This window comes from Mirounga angustirostris, unplaced genomic scaffold (genome assembly GCF_029215605.1).
Source record: "Mirounga angustirostris isolate CCGP_5_RB_7025 unplaced genomic scaffold, mMirAng1.0.hap1 SCAF_10, whole genome shotgun sequence".
NCBI classification, from domain to species: Eukaryota; Metazoa; Chordata; class Mammalia; order Carnivora; family Phocidae; genus Mirounga; species Mirounga angustirostris.
Window position 1 is genome coordinate 20,831,816 of NW_026991718.1, and position 20,666 is coordinate 20,852,481.

Here is a 20,666-nt window from a genome sequence, read left to right on the forward strand (position 1 = left end):
TTTCAGGTGTGACAGTGTGGGGAAGGGTGTGTTCGAGAGGTGTGGCTGGTGTCAGAGTCTTCGTGGGAAGTGTGGCCGGTGGGTGGTTGGGGGGCCAGATCTCGGAGAGCCTTGCCCGCTGTGCCCAAGGCCTTTGTCTTTACCCTTGAGTGGACTGGAGCCAGAACATGGTCTTGAGCAGTGGGTGGAGCCACGCTTAGGCTTGCATTTTAGAAAGATCCCTTTGGTGGCAGGGAGGGGGGTGGTGCTGGATGCAGGAGAGCAGCCGGGGGCTTTGTCCTGGTGGAGGTGATGATATCCTGGACCAAGGCTATCCTCGAGGGCAGCCGAATTCTGAGAGGGGTTTTAGATGCATTAGTGAAAGACATGGACATAGTAGTGGCATGGAAGGCCAGTGAGGTAAACTGGCCGAGAGAAGGGGGTGGGAGAGAACTCCAGGGATGCTGTCACAAAGGCGACAATGGCACCAGGGATCAGGAACATTGATGATAGTCGTGTGCCCTTTCAGAGAATCTGCCAGAAACCGATAGACTGGCATAGCTGAGTGGGGAGGTGTCCGGTGGGAAAGCGAGAGTCTGTGAGGGGCGGGCTCTGTGGCTGGCACTGCGTGGGGGCCCAGGCTGGGGGCAGATGGAGATGATGCGACATTTGCTCTTAACCTTCAGGGACTCTCGGGCACCAGTGAAGTTGAAGTATGAGCGGGATAACTCGAAGGACTCTGAGTATTGGGAGGCCCTGACCACGGTTATCCCTGACGCCACGCAGAACCTCTGGGACGCTCTGTACACAGCGCTGGAGAAATACCAGTAAGCCCGCATGTCATTGTGCAGAAGGAGGGGGCCAGACAGGCGGGGGGGAAGGATCCTGCTTGCCGTGGCCACAGTTGCCACCTCCCTGGTTTGGAGAGAAAAGCTGCCTTTGGAAGGAAGGCTCCCGCCGAAGGGGCCTGGGGCGTTGGGTGGCTGGCCCTGCGGCCCTGCCCTCCCGTTCTGTCCCTGCCCGCCTGGTTCGTTCGGGGCCCACGGTTTGCGCTGGTGGGCGAGGCTTCTGGCCTCCTCTTCCGCCTCCAACCAGAACAGAAACCCAGAGATCCTGGCCCCTCCTTGGCGGAGAACGGAGGAGGATCCAGGGAGCCTCTAACTGGTTTTTCTGCCCAAAGCCTCATCCTGACCCAGAGGGCCAAGCTGCTGATAGAAAACAACTCGCTGGAGCAGCAGAACGCAGAGCTCCAGATGCTCCTTCAGAAGTCTCTAGACTCCAAGGTGGGTGGCGGGGAGGCGCCGAGGAGGGTAGGCAGGAGGCTGGGGAGCCAGTGGGACTGCTCTTAGGAAATGAGGCTCTTCCCTCACGAGAGGCAAGGGAGCGTTGAGATGTGACATAAAAAGTCAACAGTCGTACCTCAGGCTGGGACAGAATGATCGGGCAAGGGAGTGGACATTGCCCGAAGCCTCCTCCTGGACTTCCGGGCCCTAGTAGCGCCCCTCGGATGCCGTGGTCTTTGGTCCCGCTCCTTGCTGGACCGTCCTCCGAAGCAGGGCCAAAGGCTGTGATGACGTCACAGGCCACAGGGCCCCCCTCACGACGTTTCTTCTTTGCTCCTAACCCCTCTGTGAAGTCGGTAGGGCACAGGCGCTTCTCCCAAAAAGGAGAACCAAAACTGGGAGGCCCTGTGACGTGCCCAGAGCCCTGGGCTCTTCCCACTCCGCCGGCCAGGTTGTCCGGCCTGGGATATGACATGGCGAGAGGAAGCTCCAGGTGGGACAGATGGTCCCTGGCCCCCACTCTCGATCACTCCAGTGACGGTTGGGGCAACTCCGCCGTGGCCTGCAGGAGAAGAAGTCCCACCGTCTCTGCTCCCAAGGTTCGGATCCATTCGTCGCACGGTTGCTGCCTCGGCTCTCCTCGTGTGGACTCCTTACGTGGCGCTGAGGCCGTGGGCCTCGACACACCGGGCTGAGCGTAGGCCCTCCGTCACCCGCTGTGTGTGGGAGAGGTGGCCGGGGCCAGCCACAAGCCCAGGAACGGGGAGTGTGGCCCTGCCGTGGTCGCGGGCCCCGGGCCACTGCTGAACAGAGGATGTGGCGAGCCTTGGTGTCGCGACGGACATGAGGGCCGTGTGGCCCCCGCTTTCGTCCGTGCTGCCGCGCACAGGAGGGTGGGGAGGTGCGGGCAGGGGCAGGGCTGGGCAGGGGCAGGGGAGACGAGGATTTAAGAGCGTGGCTCAGAGCAGAGGTTCAGAAGGTTACCAGAGGTTAGCCGGCTGGAGCACAGGCCAACCCAAAGCCCTAGGACCTCTCTTCCGACGGAAGGCGGACTGCGGGCTTTCCCAGCACCCGGAAGCACGTGGGGAGGAAGTGCTTGCCGAGAGCTGGAGCCCTGAGGAGAGCCAACGCGAGCACCTGCTCCCCCGAGGTCACGAGGAAGGAGGGCCCTGGGAAAGAGGTGATGAGCCGTACTCTTTCTTTTCCAGATAAACTCTGAACTGCAAGTTCCACCAACTCAGGTGTTCCGGGTCCCCACAAAATAGAGCCGGGCCTCGGAAGGCTGCCGTGTTAAGGTGCGGGCGGGCGCTGGCACGTGTCACCCGGGCACCTGCCTGGGGCCACCCTGGACTGGCCAGAGCTGCCGTGATCGGGCCTGTCGAAAGGAGGCCGAGCGGTTACCTGTATCCTGCCGCCATGATTAAAGTCTTTAAAAAGTTGTGGCTGAATCTCTTCAAAGAGCTCAGGTCCCCTGAGCTACTGGCCCTTGACCCCACCTCATGTCATGAGGAGACTTTGTCCCCACCTCAGACCGTGGTGGAACAGGCCTGTCACTGTGGGACTGAGCTTAGGCCAGTGGCATGGGACTCACTTCTTGCTTTTGGGGGCAACGGGTGGTCTATGAGTGGAGGCTGGAGCTTTTGGGGCTCCTGCAGGGTCAGTGTGGAGCCCAAGGCGGGCTTAAACTCCTAACCCTGAGATCAAGCCCTGAGCTGAGATCAAGAACTGGATGCTAAGCAACTGAGCCTCCCACGTGCCCTGTGCTCTTAAGCCTTCAGACTGTTCTTGGGCCTGCAGGACCCTTTTGGTGAGCTTTCGGGGTCCCCGTTGCCACCTGGTATAGTGCGAGGCTCTTCCCGTGGGCAGCCTGGGCAGGTGGCCCAGTGCCTTAAGCCCTCCCTGAACCCTGGGCCACGAGGCTATCCAAAGGGGAAGAGCCGGAGGGGCCCAGCTGGTGCTGAGTTTGCCAACCTCAGAGGGCCCCCAGACCCTGGGCCCCTCCCTATACTGGTCCCCCCACTTGGCCAAATGCAGACTTCTCAGCTCAGTGTTTAATTCCTTTTATTAAGAGAAAAATCACCACTCAAGAAAGGAACAACAGCCAACAGAAACCCAGCTCTCAGGGCAAGTACCCTCTCCCATCCTGGCCTCCACGAGGGCCTGGCAGGGCAGGCGGGCACGGGGGGGTGGGAGGGGGCACCGGGGCTCACTCTCAGTGCTCCTCATCTGGGCTTCTGAGCGCGGGACTGGGCAGAGGGAGCTCTGGGAAGCGATAAAAACCCACAGGCAGGGCAGGGACGGGCTTGTGCACCTACCACAGCAGCTCCCTGGGCAGGAGGAGGAGGCACTCGGGAGGGCCGCAGGGCAGAGGCAGCCACCGCCACACCCTTCGTGCGAAGGGTCTGGTCCACGTGTGCAGAACAAAGACGGGTGGTGTGGCTGCTCTCGCGAGATTCTGCGGGGGAGGGAGGGTGATGCTTTTTGCTTGTTCATTCTTTTTATAGCTCTGGGCACTCGCTAATTCTCAGTGAATTCCATTAAAGCTTTACTCCTCCACTGGAAGGCCTGGGGGCGGTTCTGGGGTGGCTTTACCCGAGCCGGGGGTGCCCCAGCCAGGAGGGGCAGGACCCCACTCCTTCTCACCCTTCCCACCCCACAGGCAGGGACCAGGTGGGTGGCACGGGGCAAGCAACGGGCTTGGGAGGGAGGATGAGAGGGGCCGGGTCAGCGGCCCAGCAAGCAGGAGGCAGGCTTCTGGGACCTGAGGCCACAGGGGAGGGACGCTGGGCTTCCTGCGCTGTGGGGCTTCACGCCCCGAGCAGCTTCTTGACCGTGTAGCCGGGGAGGCTGTAGAGGAAGAGGGCCAGCAGCAGCAGCCCCAGCAGCGCCAGCACGATCTTGACGATGAGCCATTTGTACCGCGTGCAGATGAGGTACTTGATGGACTTGAGGGGGTTGAGGAACCAGACGAAGGCCGTGTCGGGCCGGCTGGGGGCAGAGGGGCGCCGCGGTCAGGCAGCGGGCCTCTCAACCTCTCCCCCTTTCCGAGAACACGAGCGTCGGTCCCCACCGGGCCCGGCCGAGGTCTGAGGAGCCCCTGTGGGACGCACTCCGCTCGCTGCCCTGCCTTCTGCACAGCCTCCCGGCCAGGACGTGCCTGCCTGGCGTCGATGGTATGAAAACAGGAGGGTTTATAAGACGTCAAGACGGAAACTTCAAGTACTGAATAGGCCTTTTGCAAACTCCTGTCCCAGCAACCCCCTCCAGAACCTTCGGGGCGGAGGGCGGCTCCAGCGCAGGGCACCCGCTTTCCAGGCCCGGCGGCGAGGGGCAAGCGAGGCCCGTCTGAGCCTCAATTTCCTTACTTACACAGCAGGGTTAATGGCGGACCCTGCCTTCGGGGCTGGTGCGGGGCAGGGCGAGGAAGTGAAGGCGCAGGGCTAGGCCCCCCGGCCCCCCAGGCTGCTCAGCAGATGGCACCTGCTAAGCTGGGGGGACGGGACGGAGACCCTTCCCGGGCCACACGGCGGAAAACGGCTCCGGGCTGCGAGGTGGGGGCCGGTGGGAACTGGCTGCGAGAACCCGCCTGCTGGCGAGTCCTGGCCAAACCCTTCCCCGTCCCCCGTCCACGTGCCAACTGCTTTCTGCCAGCGGCACTGGCGTAGAGTCTGTCATTCTGCCACGAGGACAGGAAGCGGTGTCCGGCCCAGAACGCTGGGCCGGCAATGTGAAAACCTAGGCTGGGTCTCAGCTCCGATCTGCTCGGTGACCTTAGGCAAGTTGCCGTGCCTCTCTGGCCCAGTCCGCACTCACATACGACAGTCCCTTGGGTTCTGAGAGCCCAGGGGGCCGTTTGGCGGCTTGGGAGTCGGCGTGTGCGCGCACGTGTGCCTCCGTGTGCGCGCGCGCGGGCACGCGTGGGTGCCGCCTGCTGAGGCTCGGCGGCCTGCGGTCGGAGGGACAAGTGAGGAGCCCCGGAGCCAGCAGGCGGCCAGGCCCAGGGCCCCGGCGCCTTCTTGGCCGGGCAGCCGGCACCGGGCAGAGGACGAGGGCGAGCAGGAGCGGCAGCAGGGGTGTGAGCGGCGGTGCGTGCGCCACAGGAAGGAGCGGGCGACTGGAGAGGCTTCAAGAACCCCAAGCAGCTCGCGTCTGGCCGCCGCGGCAACAGGGCCGAGGCAGCGCGGACAAAGGCCGCGGGGGACGAAGGCCCTGGCTGTGGCAGGGGCCTCGCAGCTGGGGGCGGGGGGCGCCCCTGGGCTGAGCGTGTGCACTTCTGGGCACCTCCCCCGCCAGCAGGGCCGCCCGGCGCCCCCCACTCCACGGCCGCCGCCGGCTTCTGGCAAAACTAGGGAGAGCGTTAACTCTGCAGGCGGGGCCTTCCCCGGAGAGGCGTCGCTCTCCTGCAAAGGTGGCCCATGCTTTGGTTCAGAGGGAAGCACGGATTCCAGGGCGCAGCAGACAGGACAGGGGCCTGCCCTGCCCAGCAAGGGACAGAGAGCGCAGAGGTGCCTGCAGGGCCGGAGCAAGAAGGCCAGAAGGTTCCGGCCCCGCCTTCCCGCTCCCGTGGCCCCAGAGACCGGCATGGCCGGCAGCACACTCACTTGGGTTTCTCTAGGGGGTCAGGTTCATTGCGGGCCAGGCCCACAGGACTCTTCTCTGCCTCCTCAGCGGTCAGTAGATGCAGCTCCGCCTCCACCTTGCCCTGCAGAATGGAAGGGGCCCAGCGCTCAGGCCGCGCGCCAGGCCCTCAGCACCCTAGCTGCGCCCAGCCCTGCCCTCTGCCCGAGCAGCCGTGGTCCCCACCGTGAGCTCGAGCTCGTCATTCTCATTGCGGGCCAGGAGGGGCCACCAGCCTTTGACGCGCTTCTGCTTGAAGATGGAAACCAGGGGCACGTCCACCTCCCCCGTGGCCATCTCCATGGTGCACAGCTTGGCTGTCTTTGCGCCCCGAGGAAACCGGTTCAGGTCCAGCTCGATGGCCCCTGTGGCAGCCTTGCAGTCAGCTCTGACGACCCTCCCCGGGCTGGGCTCCCCCTGCCCGCCCCCCTCCCTTCCCCAGCCCTGCACCCAGGAAGTCGTCTGCGGAGAAGTGGTCGGCGTCCCAGATCTGCAGGGTGAGCCGCGCGGGGATCTTGTACTCCGTCTCGTCCCAGGAGAACATGGACTCCTTCTTGGAAATGACAATCTTTTCCTCAGCGGCCAGGTAGTCGAAGGGGAACAGGTAGCGCCAGTTGAAGTTGCCCTCGCCGGTGAGGGAGTGATAGTGGACATCCGTGTCCTGCTTGTCCTCCTGCTGGCCCTTCAGCCACCTGCCAGGTGCCATCGGCTCCAGAACGGGGGGCCACCCGCAGGGAGCCCCCTCCCTCCTCGCCTGCCTCCCAGGAAGGTGGGCTCACCCCCTCCCTGCCCCAGCCCGGTGCCCTCTCACCCACCCCCGCACAAAAATGTCGCTGGACTTCTCCCCAGTGAAGAAGTCATCGTCCTCCAGGACCACCTCGTCCGTGTTCCACACGATGACGCGGAGCTCGTACCTGGGCAGGGGAGAGGCTGCCTCGCAGTCTGGGGGTGGGGGCTGCCCCAGGGTCTTGGGGTGCAGATGGGGCAGGTAACCGAGGGGAGTCCTGGGGACTCGGGGTGAGCCAGGCTGGGGTGGAGAGAGCTGATTCAGGGAAGGGGGCGAGGACGGGGAGCTGAGGGGACAGGGGGATGTTGGGGCCCTGGGTGAGGGAGGGAGGGTCACGGGCCAGCACAGCTGCTGTGAGGAGAGCCCTAGGGGAAGCCCGACTGGCCGGCATGCCAGGACCCAGAGCACACTCCTGGACAGGGAGGCTGACCCAGGGCTGCTGCTGGGGGCTGCTGAGCCCGATGCCGGTCTCCAGAGGCCAGAAGACCCTCCCGCTCTAACGCAAGTGCACATTTAAGCCCAGCAGCTGGCAGGAGACACCCGCGGAATCGGGTTTCCTTTGTGCCCTTGTCCCTGAAGAGGATTTTCCCCTTTGAAGTGTAATTGTCATTGCAAATCGGTGGTTACATTTCAACCATTAGGAGGAAGGTTGAGTCACCCCCTCCACGTCGCCTGGAGCACTGCTCTCCCTGGAGTTAGGGCGTTACACCCTGACTACCAGTCCCGGGGGACACAATGGGGTGAGGCGTCCCCTAGTGGCCGGCCCTGGGACAGCACACTCATGACCTCGGGCCTGGAGGCTATTCCAGGCAGAATCTGCTCTAGAATCGGCAGGACTCAGCGCAAAATGGAAATGCGGGACCCCTTGTGAAAAAATTAAGAATTTAAATATTGCCATCTTGAAATAAGCGTGGGGCCCCTCTGAGTGTGCGGGGTCTGTGCTGCTTCCCCACCCAGGCAGTTGGCCTTGGTTCCAGGCCCTGAGGAGGTCAGAACTGGCAGCAACTCCGTCCTGCCATTTTACAGATGGCAAAACTGAGGACCAGGGAGGCAACGTGACCTGGCCAGGGTCAAGTGGGAGAGGCCTGCGGCTCGGGCCCGGGCGGCTACCACCCTTGCGCCTCACTCCTGCATATCTCCGCGGCAGGGCTCTCAGCCTGGAGTGGGGACAACGCAGAGCAGGCTCAGGGGTAGTGGCCGCTGTGGGGATGACCGTCCACAGGAGGGCGCTAGCGAGGGCGCATCGGCTCCCGGCCTCACCGACCGCACCCAGGGGTGTGGCTCTGCCTCGGCCAAGGGGACCCCCTCCAACCCGGGCCGGCCCCACCGCCGGCTCCAAGGGTTGCTCCGATCCCCCGACCAGGCCACAGGGGAAGCCCCGCTAAGGTGTGGGTGATCCGAGCCTGGGGCCCCGACAGGAAGGCAGACCGTGGAGGGGTGGGGCTCACTTCTTGGGCTTCCGGGGGGAGATGTCCAGAGGCGTCCCGGGGGCCGGCATGTCCATGGGGAACATGTCCACCCACAGCTCCAGGCGGCCCTGCGGAGGAGGGGGCGTGGCAGGTCTCCCCACGGACTCCCCCTTGCCCGGGAAGGCCAGCTCTCTTCTCCACCCACTCCCCCAACCTTTGTTCCCTCGGGACCCAGTTCCCCAGTTTCATCCTTGGGTGCCAGAATTCCTACGCCATCACCAATAGCCAGTCACAGCTTCCAGGGGAGACAGCCCAGGGCTGCCCCTGAGCCAATGTGACTCGCTCAAAGCGAAGACACGGGCCACTGGTGTCGCTGTGAGGGGCCACGGTGGGGAAGCGCCTGTCAGGCTTTGGGGAATGTGGTGAACAGTGAGGATCCATTTTTATGGACTCAGGTTGGGACTCCCCGATCCCAGGTACCAAAGAACCTCAGATCTCGGCCTGCGAGCGTCACCTGCTCGATGCCTGGCTTGTCAGGGTTGAGCAGCGGCCGAGTCTCCACATGTTCGGGCACCAAGCGGCAGCCCACGCGGGGGATGTCCTCCCAGTGCCTCAGGGCACACAGCGCTACGTGCTCTTCTGTCGGCTTCCTCTGACCTGTGGGTGCCAGTGGGTCAGTGGCACATACGGCCTCAGCAGAACAGGAAACCTGTGCTGGGCTAGACTCAGGGGCCCAAAGAGGCCCTGGCGCCATCACCTGTCCATCCTATCTCCTTTTTACTGTTGGGGAAACTGAGGCACAGGGGGAGAACTGCCTTGCCCAAGTTCTCAGCTGCCCCATGGGGCCCAGCGAGACCTGTGTTCCTGGGTTTGCTCTGCCTGGGAAACCTGACCAGAGAATCCCGCTGGGCCGTGAGGGCAGGGAGGGCAGGAATCCACTTCCTGGCCCAGCGCCCTGAAGGCGGCCAGCAAGAGTTCCTCAGCACACATCTCCCCATTCTCTGGGAAGTGCCACATGGGCAAGGGAGTGGCGAGGGCCCAGGGCTTGGGGTCAGAGAGATCTGGGCCCACACCTCACTCTGCCTCTGAAGAGCCATGTGACTTTGGCCAAGTCACTGATACACTTTGGGTCTCAGTGTCCTCATTTGCAGAATGGGGGGAAACTTCCGACCCTGCAGGAATTCTGAGAGTCTCCCTCTCAAACAAGAAGACAAGTGGGCAGGTGCCATGTAGGATGGGGCGGAAGGGCAGAGGCTGGGCAGACAGGAATGGGACTCTAGGCTGATGGGCAGAGGGTCTAAGGAGACCTCCGTCTAGGCCTCGAGGTCCTGCCACAGGGAAGTGTGGGTTCCTCTTGGCCTCTGGCTCCCCCCTCCCGCCCCCCGTGGCTGTGTCCAGAGCCCTGTTACCATTCTCATCCTCCATCTCAGAGGGCCCAGTGAAGACACGGTTGGACACCTTCACTCTCCCAGGGGGCCCAAAATGGGGGCCGTCCACCTTGCTCTCCTTGCAGAGGCGGGTCAGAATCTGGCTGGGCTTCATGGGGTCCCGCCAGATATTGTAGCCATGTCTGTGGGAGGGGGCACACAGGCTTCGTGGGGCTCAGGTGCAGCTGGGCCTATCCCCAGGTGGGAACTGGTTCCAGGCGGTTCTCTTAAGTTGGCTGCTCCCCCATGCCAGCAAGTGGGCCCCACCTGAGACACTAGGGCTGCTGGAGGCTGATCCCTCCGACCCCAGGCTCCAGCCTCACATGCCCCGTGTCCAAGCATGAGCTTTCAGCCTCCCCCAGCATAGCCCAACCCATTCCCCAACTGTGCCCTCTCCTCTGGCACTTCGAAGCCAGAGAGGGTAGGGATGTGACGAGAGTCACGCAGCCTATCAGTGGCAGAGGCTGGCCAGATCCCCGTGGACTCTAGAGCAGTGCCGCCTCTCCTCCCAGCCCCGCTTCTCTCCTGGCCCAGCCTCCTCTGTCCTGGAATCCCCTGGCTCTCTCCTCTCTTAGAATCTGTGGTTTGCCCAGAGCCTGCAGGGAAGGCGGCCTGGCCGGGGACAGAAACCGTCCTAGAGCCCCCTTCCCAAATCCCAATCTCTGATCCTGACCTCAGAGTCAAGACGCAGCAGGCCCGCCCCGCCCCGCCCCGCCCCGCCCCACGCACAGGGAGTAGGCCTGGGCGAGGCCGCAGGTGGCGCGGTGCTTGCTGTAGAAGCGATTCTCCAGGTCGATCTTGGTTTCCCCAATGAGGTCGTCGGTGCCTACCAGATCCCAGTCATACACGGCCACCGTCAGCATGGATTCCATGGGGAAGGAGGCCTCGATGTCAAAGGACCTGGCGGGGTGGGGTTAGAAGGGCTGAAGCTCAGGGTGGGGTAGGGTGGGAGGGGGGCGGGGCTGGGGAAGCCGGGGCGGGGCGGGAGTGGGGGCATGCGGGACACCAGGAGGCCTTACTTCCCAAAGACAGGGTTGAGCTGCTTCGAGATATAGTTCTCCTTGTCGCGGATGTCTGTCTTGCCCAGCCGGATGGCGATGTAGGGGTCGGCTTTGCCATTGATGTCTGCGGGGTGCAGGTCCGTGGCCTGGGATGGGGGAGGGGTGCTCCTGAGCAGGCTCCCCACACACCCTGCTCATCTTCCAGTGCCCTCACCCCCCTCCCTGATGGTCCCATGATGGCAGAGGGTGCGAGCGCTGGACCAGAGACAGGAGACTTGCTGTGTGACCCCGGGCAAGTCACTGCCTGTCTCAGGTCTTGGCTTCCTCCTCCATAAAAGGTGGGAACTAAGGGCGCCTGGGTGGCTCAGTTGGTTAAGCGTCTGCCCTTGGCGCAGGTCATGATCCCGGGGTCCTGGATCTAGCCCTGTGTCTGGCTCTCTGCTCTGCGGGGAGTCTGCTTCTCCCTCTCCCTCTGCCCCTCCCCCCTGCACGTGCGCGTGCGCGCTCTCTCTCTCAAATAAATAAATAAAATCTTAAAAAAAAAAAAAAAAGAAAAAGGTGGGAACTGGACCAGATGACCTTTCTGGTGTCTCCCAGTGGGGGCTGTCACTTTGCAGCTGCTTTAGCTCCCCCTGGGCAGGGGGACTGGGAGACTATGGGGAGAGGATCTGAGGGGAGTCTTACCCTGACCACATAGACTCGGACCAGCACATTGATGGGGTCATTGCTGGGGATGCCCTGGAACATGCCATAGGTGGGGTCGTAGCCGGCTTCCCGGGACACGTCTTCTGGGAGTGGCACTTTGTACACACAGAGGGAGCCCTGGGGCAAGGCAGGGGGGTCAGGGTGCAGTTCCCACAGGCATTCAAAACTGCACTGAGGGTCTGCACCCTGCTGCTCTGGGCCTTAACCCTTTAGTTGCTGGATCAGAGGGAAGCTCCGGGGTTCTGGAGGGAGGGGCCAGGGCAATGTTGAGGGTGGGGCACTCAGGGTAGATGCTCTTTTTTTTTATCAGCATAGAAATACTGTCATATTTTACCAATCAGTGTAGCTGACAGTTCCACCTGACTGTCAGCCCTGGGCTTGGGGCTCGGGGTGGGGATAAGCGCTGGCCGGGGAGGGCGGTGGCTCAGGGTTCAGGGCCTGGGTGCACGTCCTTCGCCTGACCTTGAACCGGCCCACGATGCGCTCCTCCTCCATGGAGCCATCCTCATCATCGCCTGTCTTGCCCCGCAGCAGGTTGAAAGTATGCAGCCAGTCCTCAAAGTTGTCGAACTCGGACTCCAGTTCCTTGGGGTACACCTGAGCCAGGCCAGAGGACAAGGCATGACCACTGGTCTCTGTCTCACCCCATCTGCCACCTGCTGCCCCAAGCAGGACCCCAGGCCCCTGCTGGGTCTGCTCCCAGACCCTCACCTTAAGCTCATCAATCTTGGGTTTCTTCTTCTCAGGGGCCTCAGAACCCTGCCCAGGGCCGGGGCTCTGGGTTCTCTTTTTCTTCTCTTCCTTTGCTGCCTTTGCCTTCTCCTTGCCCTTCATTGGCCCCTTCAGGCCTGGCCAGAACCAGAAAAGGAGGTCCTGGTCAGTTTGGGGCAGAAACGATGGAGCAGGAAGTTCTGGGTTGGAGACCCAGATCCACTGCTAACTTATTTTGCTAATTTGACTTCTCAGGGCTCTGTGTACTCATCTGTAAACCACAGACAATACTTCCTGGCACGCCTGCCTCACACGGGTGCAGGGCACCCAGAAAGCCACCCTGGGACCGCGTACAGACTGCTGTCACGCCCTCTGGCCCCGGAGAGCAGGGAAGGAGCCTGGGTCTTGACTCAGGAGGCCTGAGCTGCACAGCCCTGGGCCAGCTCACTCTCCTCTCTGGCCTCAATGTCTGTCAATTCAGAGGGCTGTTCTCTATCAGCATTTCCCAAACTACAGTCAGTGGAACACCAGCTGTAGATGTTCTTGGAATGTTTTAGAAGAAAGGATACATTGTGGTTAGATAAGCTGGTGAGATATTTTATACCGTATCTTCCATTTAGAGACTTATATTAGCATTTGCATATTAAAGGCACTGGGAAGTCCTGTGCCAAAAGACCTGTTTAATGCATTTGACCAAAGAATCCTCTTTTCCCCCTGGAATAGCCATTAACAGGGTTCCATGGAAAAGGTCAGGAAAATGCTGGAGCTCTGGGCTCCCTTCCAGCTCTGATGTTCTGTGGCTCTAAATGTCTGTTCCTCACTATGGCTGCTGAACTGGTCCGAGCACAAGCCACTCCAGATGAGGGCCTAAGCCTGCCCCTGGTGCCCAGAGATGGCTGGTGATAGGCGGGGACCCCCCCACTCTGGCAGGTCCCAGGCTCACCCTCAGTGTTGTCCACCTCCTCCAAGTCAATGCCTGAGGCCTCTTGCTGTCGAAGTTGCTGACAAAAGAGGTGAAGAGGAGGGAAGGTGGGCTTCTTGGGGAGGCTTTTGACCCCATACTGTGGTCTCAGACCAGTCTTAAATACTTAGAAATTCTTTTTGGGCATCTGTGTGGCTCTGTTGGTTAAGCGTCTGCCTTCGGCTCAGGTCATGATCTCGGGGTTCTGGGACTGAGTCTCGGGGTCCTGGGATCAAGCCCTGTGTCTGGCTCCCTGCTCAGCGGGGAACTTGCTTCTCCCTCTCCCTCTGCCCCTCCCCCTGGCTCATGCTGTCTCTCTCTCAAACAAATAAATAAAATCTTTTTAAAAAAAGAGACAGGAACACTTTCCTACTGGGGTTCAAACTCATCATGTGCTCTGTGTAAGTGGGTTAAAAGAAGTTTATGATGTGTACAGTATGACTAACTGCAGTCAGGAATTTATGGTTCTTTAAATTGTGTATCATTTAAAAGTAAAATGCACTTTAATGTTGATTCTTAGTGGTATTATTCTTTTCTTAATGTGGAAAAGTAACTGAATCAGTGTTTTCTTTCCCCAAAGTCCATCCCACCTGCTGGAAACGAAATCACGGGGTTTTAGCCAGGGCGCTACCTGGTGGCAGCCTGTGCAAATTATAGGAGTAGAGACCAGGAGACAACAGGCCGCCCCTTGGAGCTCCAGCCTGGCCAGCTTGAATCCAGCTGGGAAAAGGTACGACTAGGCGATTCTCTGCCCTCCTGCTCTTTAGAAGTTTTTCTGGACACACAGGCACTGTAGCCCGAGATTACATTTCCCAGGCTCCCTTGTAGCTAGGTGTGGCTGAGGGACTAGATGCTGGCCAACATGAGTGGAAACGGTATGTGCAGGTTCTGGGTTGGGCCCTCAGGAGGAAAAGAGTGTGCTTCACTTCTTCTCTTTACCCCTTCCTGTGCTCTGGTATTAGGAGCTGAGGGTGCGCCATCTCCAACCACACAGACGCCAGCAACAAGCGGCAGGGTCATAGTATCTGCCACCATGATGTCCCCGTACCAGCCTAACGCCACTCTGAGACATTATGTGAGAAAGAAAGAAGCATCTGTCTTCTTCACACCCATCTAACTTGCCACAGCAGCTTAGCCGGCTAAACTAATGTGGACGGTAAACATCACCCACAGCCTGGGTCACAGAAAGGGTCTGGGGAGGAGAAAGGTGGCTGGATTAGCTCCGGTCCTACCGAGGAAACACACCACAGGCATACGTCCCTTCTGGTCAGCTGGTAAGTCAGGGAGTGCCCTGAGCTGGGTAGGCAGGGTGGAGAGAGACAAACGAGGAAGAGGAAAAATGCACTTTCTGGAACGTGCGATCAGCCTCAGCAGGCAGAAGCTGTGGGCACACAGTAGGGGAAGAACATTCCACGGCCACAATGGCAGAGATGTGTAGAGCAAAGCAGTATGAAGAGGTGCAAGTCCTACCAAGAAATCATTGCTCCCTTTGGGCCTCCCACAGTACCTAGGATGGTGTCTGACTCATATACACTGAGGAGATGTTTGTGGTATAAAAGAGTGACAAGAGAAAACCTAGCCAGGGAAGGTAGACTGGACCGCCATCTTGGAAAAAGTGGGTCCTGAGTAGAACTTCAAGGATGTGAGACAAATCCGTTCTAAGCTCATGTTAATGCAGTGGGGAACGAGCTCTGGTGGGGAATGGGAAAGAAGCTGGATAGGAGGGGCTGATGTGGGGTTGGGGTCAACTCCCCTAGCCCTATTCCTCCTTGGCAACCCAGCCCAGGCCTGAGGCCTTACCTCCTTCATGGTATCAATGGAAGCAAAGTACTTGGACCACCAGTCCAGCATGCTCTCATCTGGCTCATCTTCCTCTGGCTCTTCTGAGCTGCCCTTTTTCTTCTTTTTCTTCTTCTCCTTCTCCTCATCAGCCTGGAGGGTTGGCCAGGTCCAGAATCCTGCCTACAGCCCTGCTCCCTGGCCATTCTCTGACCCTGGACCATCCAAGGGTCCCCCATCCCTTCTATTTACTTCTAGGAAGCCCTAGACTCCATGAGGCTCCCGGGGGTGACCAATGTCAAAGGGGCGGGGCCTTGTTTTGTGGAGGAGGATACCACAGCCCAGAGAGGGTCATGACTTGCCAATTCGAGCCGCTGGCCAAGGCGCCCCTGGCACTCGGGGGCTTGGCTGCCTGAGTACATCTCTCCCTCTGCCTCTTTGGAGGAGTGTGCTGGTCCCAAGCATCCGGGGCCTGGGGAGTGGCTCAGTCCCTGATGCAGGGCCCCTTGGCCTGATACCCTATGCCATTGTAGGGTTCTCTCTCCCCAAAGCCCCCAGATGGCCCCACACTCACCACATCCACCTTGATGACGGCATCAGAAGACTGCAGAGGGGAACCAAGGAGATGGGGACAGAATTAGCCACCAGGGGTCTGAAGTGGCAGGCAGGCGCCCAGCCAGGAGAGAGGAGGAGGGTGAGAGCTGAGAGGGGGCTCATGCAGGGACGTTCTCTGTGTGAGCCCCTGTGCTCTGCGGGCTTAGCCCTGACAAGAGCCTACTGCCTGATGAGCCTGAGAAAGGTCTGCTTTGCCGATGTTTCTCCTCAGACCTTCGAGGGTGGTGGTCCTCCACCCTGGCTGTGTGCTAGACTCACAGGGGGGCTTTTACAAACTATCAGTGCCAGGTCTCCACTGAGTCCCAAGGTGGGAGCGGGGCACCTGCATAGTTGTAACTTCCCAGATGTCTTCAGTGGGCATTCGGGCTTGGACAGGGAGGCTGACCCATATGCAGCAGGAGTTCGGTAATGTTGGCTAGACAGGGTCAAATCCAACTCTACTCCGCCTCCCCCCCCGCCCACTTACCAGGGCAAGAACCTCAAAATGTAGTGGATGCACATACAACTGCATAGTTGTGAAAACACCCACCAGAGCCCAGGGTCTGGGTGATGATGGGGAAGCTCTTTTTCATTGATGGTCTGAAATTAGGGGGCTCTCTCCTGGCCCCAGGAGGAGCCCTCAGGGAGAGGTTCAGGAGGGTGGGAGCTGAGGCGGCACAGCCCTGGAACAGTGAGCTTTCCTGGTAGTGCTCCCCTCCCTTGAGAACCATGCCCACTGATAACTCAGCCAGCTGCTGGGGACCCTCTGGGGTCAAGGACTGTGGGCCCAGGCAAGGTCATTCAGACCAAACCCAGACCTCAGAAGCTAGGAGGTGCCCCAGGCTGTGTGAAGGACTTGAGGTCAGGAATGGGGTGGAGAGAATGTGGTAGGGAGGAAGCCCACATCTGGCCCCTGGGGTCTCCTTCCCACTCTCCCCTGCAGACACCATCTCTGCATCTAAATCCCAGATGACAGGGTTCCCTCTGGCAGGTAAATGGCCCTAGTGTCCCAAACCAAGAGGAATAAAGGAGCTTCCACCTGAAAATCCTTCCCCAGCCCAGGCCTAGGGAGATTGGTTTGTGAATGGCCAGGATGGAAAACCAGGGAGCCTCTGGAAATAACACTGGTGTTCATGCAAGGAATCTACTGCATGAACATAAGGTGTTGTTTGTTGGAGTAAAAACAATCACAGGCTATTCCCTCAGATGGTTACTGCTCTCTCTGTCGCTCATCCACGCACACCCCCCACTCATGCACGTGTGCACATTCATGTGCTCACTGAGGCCCACGCAGAGTGGACAGTCTTGCTTTCCAGGACAGAGCAAGGATGGGCTGCTTGCACACGTAGCCAGGGTTAGCTCTCCACCATGACGTGCCATGTGTTGGGGGGCCCAGGGCTGTGGGCCAAAGGAGGCGGCCCTGCTCCTGAGAAGTGTCACCCAGGCCCAGCTGGCGTGGGACTGAGCCTGGGTGCGTGCCTTACCGCGTCCAGCTTCACCATGGTCTCCAGCTTCTTGACGGGCACCTCCGGCTCCATGTTCACCACGACCTCCCCTGGGGGGTGAGAGGAGAGGCCCCCGTTGCACAGCACACGGCCATCCCGGAGGAGGCTGACTGGACAGAGATGGACAGACAGGCAGGCAGACAGGGAGGAACAGGAATGACAGGGAGAGTCAGAGGTGGTTGGAAGGACCAGAGGCCTAAAGCTGATTCTGGAGCTTTCTGAGGCAAGAAGGAGGGACAGGGCAGTTGAGAGAGAAAAGACAGGCCTAAGGAGGGGGAGAACGTGAGCCAGAGGGAAGGCTGAGCTGCCGTGGAGTGAAACAGTGGAGGCTGGGCTGGGAGGGAGGCTGGAAGGGAGGCCTGGGTCTCATGCGTGAACCAGCAGAGGAAGCTACCTGCCCTCAGGCTCTCGAAGAGCATGTCCGGCTCTGGCCCTTTCTGGCTCTAGAGTGATGGGCAGCCAGAGGTAGCTTGTCCCCCAGGAAGGGGCCTCTCCTGGCCTCCCCCATGCCTACTCGGGGATGCCCGTGCGTAGCCAGCTGGCGGCTCTGTGGCCTGGACTGTGGGCAGGAGCTCCTCCCATGGGCCGAGTGGAGCCAGGCCTGGGCTTCGGGGAGTGGCCGTACCCGTGGTGTTCCAGCTGGGGGCCGAGCGGTCTGGGGGCCTGTAGATGAAGCGCCGCAGAGAGCTGACGGCATGGGAGCCCACCAGGGTGTAGCGGCCGAAGGCCCGGCAGTCCACCACTCGGATGTTCAGGGGCGGGTGCAACAGCTCATTCTCTGGGAGGTCCTGGGGGGGCCGGGGTTGAGCAAGGGCAACCTGGGCTCAAGGGGGGACACAGTGGGGCCACCCCCAGCCACACCGGCCACACCCCACTCTGCCTGGCTATGCCCAGGGCCTGCACCCACCACTTCAAACCACTTGACGAGGGTGTTGAAGTTGGGGTTCTTCTTGTAATTGTGGATCAGGGACGACTGCACCCCCTTCCCTGCACACTCGATGTCTACCCGTGGCCGGTCCACCTGGGCCAGGTTCACCCGCTTCAGGTCTCGCAGGCCCCAGAATAGCACCTGGGTGGAGAGAGGGGAGCCCCGTAGTCAGTGGGGCCCATGGAGGGTGGGCTGGGCCACCTGAGGAGGAGCTTGGTGGGGGTGGGCAGCAAGTCAGGGGGGCAGGGCCAGGAGAGCTGATGAGAGGCCAGTGTCCTTGCACGCAGCTCCAGGGTGTGAGTGGATGTGGGGGCACAGATGGGAGGGCCGGGGAAGGTCCTGGAATGACACATTGTGACTCAGTGCAGACCGGCAGGCGCCTGGCTCTGCCACTGGCTCTGGGTGTGATTTTGGACAAGTCCGTTCCCTTCCAAGGCCCTCAGTCTCCTTGTCTGAAAAATGAGGAGTGGTCTGAGGTTGCCAAAGACCCCTTGATGCCCACAGTGTAATGTGCGCATGTGAGCCTTGATGAGAAGACAGTGAAGGGGCAAGGAAGCCAGAAGATGGCAGGGCCTGTCCAGGGCAGGGCCTGGAGGACCCTGACGGAGCCCTCATGTACCTCGATTCGGTATTTGCTGAGCACGGGCCGGATGCCCACGGGCACAGGCATGATGGGACCTCGGTCCATGTCCATGGGGCCGTTGATGGGTGGCAGGTCCGCCTTCCCCGCTGGCCCAATCTGGGGAATGGGAGTCATAGTGTCACGCTCTCCTTCCCCATAAGTTATTTGTCAGGTGCTATGGGGAGACAGGGAAGGCCAACGCCCCAGGCTCTGAGACCCACGCCCCAGCTTCAGTCAAATTGGCCTCCCAGCAGGATGGGGAGGAGAGCAGCCCCCGGCCCCCGGCCCCCCGGGCCTGGCCCTGTGGCTCCACCTGCAGCAGCTCGAAGGCAGCCAGCAGGTCGCCGGCCGTGGCATTGCCGCGGTAGATCTGGTAGTACTCGAGCTGCGGTGGGAAGCGGGGCGAGCAGTACGCCTCATTGGCCATTTTCACCAGGGGCTTGGCGAAGGTCCGGCCCATGAAGTCGGCTTTTCCCTGATATGACAAATAACCAAGGTGGCCTCCCAGCACTTGAGTTTACTGTGCATGTTCACACCTGGGATCAGTCCTCACCATAGCCCCAGGAGCTAAGGGGTGGGTGTGATCACCCCATTTTACAGATGGGGAAAACCAAGTCTTGGGACCCACGGCAGACTTGCTCAGGGCCATGCTGGCAGCGAAAGGCAGATGCAGGACTCAGGACTAGCAGTGAGATCTTCCTGTCTCTAGTCCAGAGCTCTCAGGGTATCCCGGTAGCTGGAGGGGTGGCTCCCCAGCTCTGGAGGGGTCCCCTTCATCCTTTCCTTCTTTACCCCAGAGTTCCCATGGAGAACTGTGAGGCTGTTTCTGACTGCGGCAGTGTGGGCAGGGGTTGGGAGACCCAGGAGTTTGGGAAGGCTGATAACAGCAGGACTTGCTGGCATGATGACTCTGGGCCTGAGCTGGGTCTGTCTGTGGCAGGAGCAGGGGACACCCTGCTCCTTCCTGAGATCCCAGAGGCCCACGGCATCAGGAAGGGGTCAGGCTGCAGTGACAGGACAGGAGACACCTGGGTCTGCTGGAGGGGCTGGTCAGCAGCCCCCGCTCCCAGCTTCCCAGCAGGCACTTTGGCTGAGGAGCTCTGGGGCTGGCCAGGTGAGGTGTGGAGTGCAGGGATGAAGGCGGAGCTCCCTGGTGCCTGAGCCCACCCATACCATGGTGTCCTGGTCGTAGATCTCGATGACAATGATGGGGGGATCATCCCGCAACTCATGGGCTTCACCATATAGCTCCAGGTTGTCGAACACCAGCATCTGGTCCCAGGTGGGGCACAGAGTCTCATTCAGTACCTGCAGCATGGGGCGGGGCGGGGGGGTGGGTAGATGGGTAATAAGTGGTGGTGTGTGGGCAGATACATGAGCAGTAGTCACCCCAGGTTACTGCAGCTTCCAGAGACTCCGAGGACAGGAGTGTCATGTTCCCTGACTCTTCCCGAAAGCTTAAAATGAAGGTGACCGTGAAGTTGGCTCCCAGGTCCCCCACCCCCACGTCTTTCCTTTCTTCTGTGTCAAATGTAACCACAATTAAAGCCTTTACCAGAGTGGCCCGGGCCTGCAGATATCTGCAAGGCTGTCCTCTAAGGATCTGGGGTGCTGGCCGATCTGTTTTCTGGGTCCCGCACGCTCAGGGGCTTCCCAGGACTCCTCCCTCCTCCCGTGGGCCCTCACCTCTGTGCACTGACTCTGGTTGATGAAGAAGACACGGGCGAAGGGGTCCGAGAGGCCGCTGCTGTCGGCAGCAAAGAGGCTGCGAGCCTGGTACATGTGGGCTCGGAGCTGGAAGGCCTGCTTCTCTGCAGGGGAGAGCAGGCTGAGGCTCCGGGTACAGGCGGCCCCTCCCACTGCCCTCCCGGAGTGAGGGCTGCCAGCCCAGCCCAGCCTGGCCCAGGGGGCCTCACTCACTGGTGTAGACCAGGCTGATGGGTGGGAAGGAGTGCAGGCCCAGGCCCTGGGCTGCCTTGACCTCCTCGAAGCCACAGGGCAGGCCGCTCAGGAAGTCCTTGCGCTGCTTGCTGAGACCCAGCCACAGGTAGAGCTCCAGCTTGGCCTGCACCGTCCAGCCTGCTGAGCCGAAGCCCCGCTTGCCTGGCAGCTGGGGGTGGGGGTGCAGTCAGCTGCTGGGCCCACGGGGTGAGGAAGGGGTGGGGGCCTCGGTGGGAGCTGCCCCTGCCCCTCCACAGCCATCCCCCTGGGCTGGGGGTGGGGGTGGGAAGAGCGCGGAGGGGGATGGGCAGGGCCGTGCCATCTGGCCCCCTTCCCCCTCCCCATTCTCTCTCCAGCTCTTCTCCAAGCACCTGCTACTTGAGGGCTCCACCCCGTCAGCTCAGGCCTGCCAGACTC

General features: G+C 60.9%; 2 protein-coding genes across 5 annotated transcripts in view; one reads left to right on the forward strand and one right to left on the reverse strand.

The window, feature by feature from the left end:
* Nucleotides 1-3,344, forward strand: part of DRC1 (dynein regulatory complex subunit 1) — a 43,339-nt gene extending 39,995 nt beyond the window's left edge. The window contains exons 15-17 of one of the 2 annotated variants that reach the window (XM_045884235.3): nt 666-806; nt 1,160-1,262; nt 2,471-3,324. In XM_045884235.3, coding sequence (XP_045740191.1) covers nt 666-806; nt 1,160-1,262; nt 2,471-2,527 — 301 coding nt within the window. In that variant the 3' untranslated portion in view covers nt 2,528-3,324. Of the gene's footprint in view, nt 1-665; nt 807-1,159 lie in introns of both variants that reach the window. The other variant, XM_064571955.1, reaches the window with a different exon arrangement.
* Nucleotides 3,345-3,469: 125 nt separating this feature from the next.
* The window catches only part of OTOF (otoferlin), a 93,213-nt gene continuing 76,016 nt past the window's right edge, over nt 3,470-20,666 (reverse strand). For 2 of the 3 annotated variants that reach the window (XM_045883721.2, XM_045883720.2), the window contains 24 exons: nt 20,229-20,418; nt 19,995-20,119; nt 19,482-19,616; nt 18,622-18,783; nt 18,306-18,425; nt 17,666-17,827; nt 17,384-17,546; nt 16,738-16,808; nt 15,234-15,263; nt 14,681-14,812; nt 12,863-12,920; nt 11,920-12,056; nt 11,671-11,805; nt 11,188-11,325; nt 10,522-10,649; nt 10,232-10,402; nt 9,485-9,645; nt 8,590-8,732; nt 8,115-8,203; nt 6,695-6,793; nt 6,330-6,571; nt 6,066-6,244; nt 5,864-5,964; nt 3,470-4,250 (listed from right to left, as the gene is read on the reverse strand). In XM_045883721.2, the coding sequence (XP_045739677.2) occupies nt 4,070-4,250; nt 5,864-5,964; nt 6,066-6,244; nt 6,330-6,571; nt 6,695-6,793; nt 8,115-8,203; nt 8,590-8,732; nt 9,485-9,645; nt 10,232-10,402; nt 10,522-10,649; nt 11,188-11,325; nt 11,671-11,805; nt 11,920-12,056; nt 12,863-12,920; nt 14,681-14,812; nt 15,234-15,263; nt 16,738-16,808; nt 17,384-17,546; nt 17,666-17,827; nt 18,306-18,425; nt 18,622-18,783; nt 19,482-19,616; nt 19,995-20,119; nt 20,229-20,418 (3,252 nt within the window). In that variant the 3' untranslated portion in view covers nt 3,470-4,069. Of the gene's footprint in view, nt 4,251-5,863; nt 5,965-6,065; nt 6,245-6,329; nt 6,572-6,694; nt 6,794-8,114; nt 8,204-8,589; nt 8,733-9,484; nt 9,646-10,231; nt 10,403-10,521; nt 10,650-11,187; nt 11,326-11,670; nt 11,806-11,919; nt 12,057-12,862; nt 12,921-14,680; nt 14,813-15,233; nt 15,264-16,737; nt 16,869-17,383; nt 17,547-17,665; nt 17,828-18,305; nt 18,426-18,621; nt 18,784-19,481; nt 19,617-19,994; nt 20,120-20,228; nt 20,419-20,666 lie in introns of all 3 variants that reach the window. The other variant, XM_045883719.2, reaches the window with a different exon arrangement.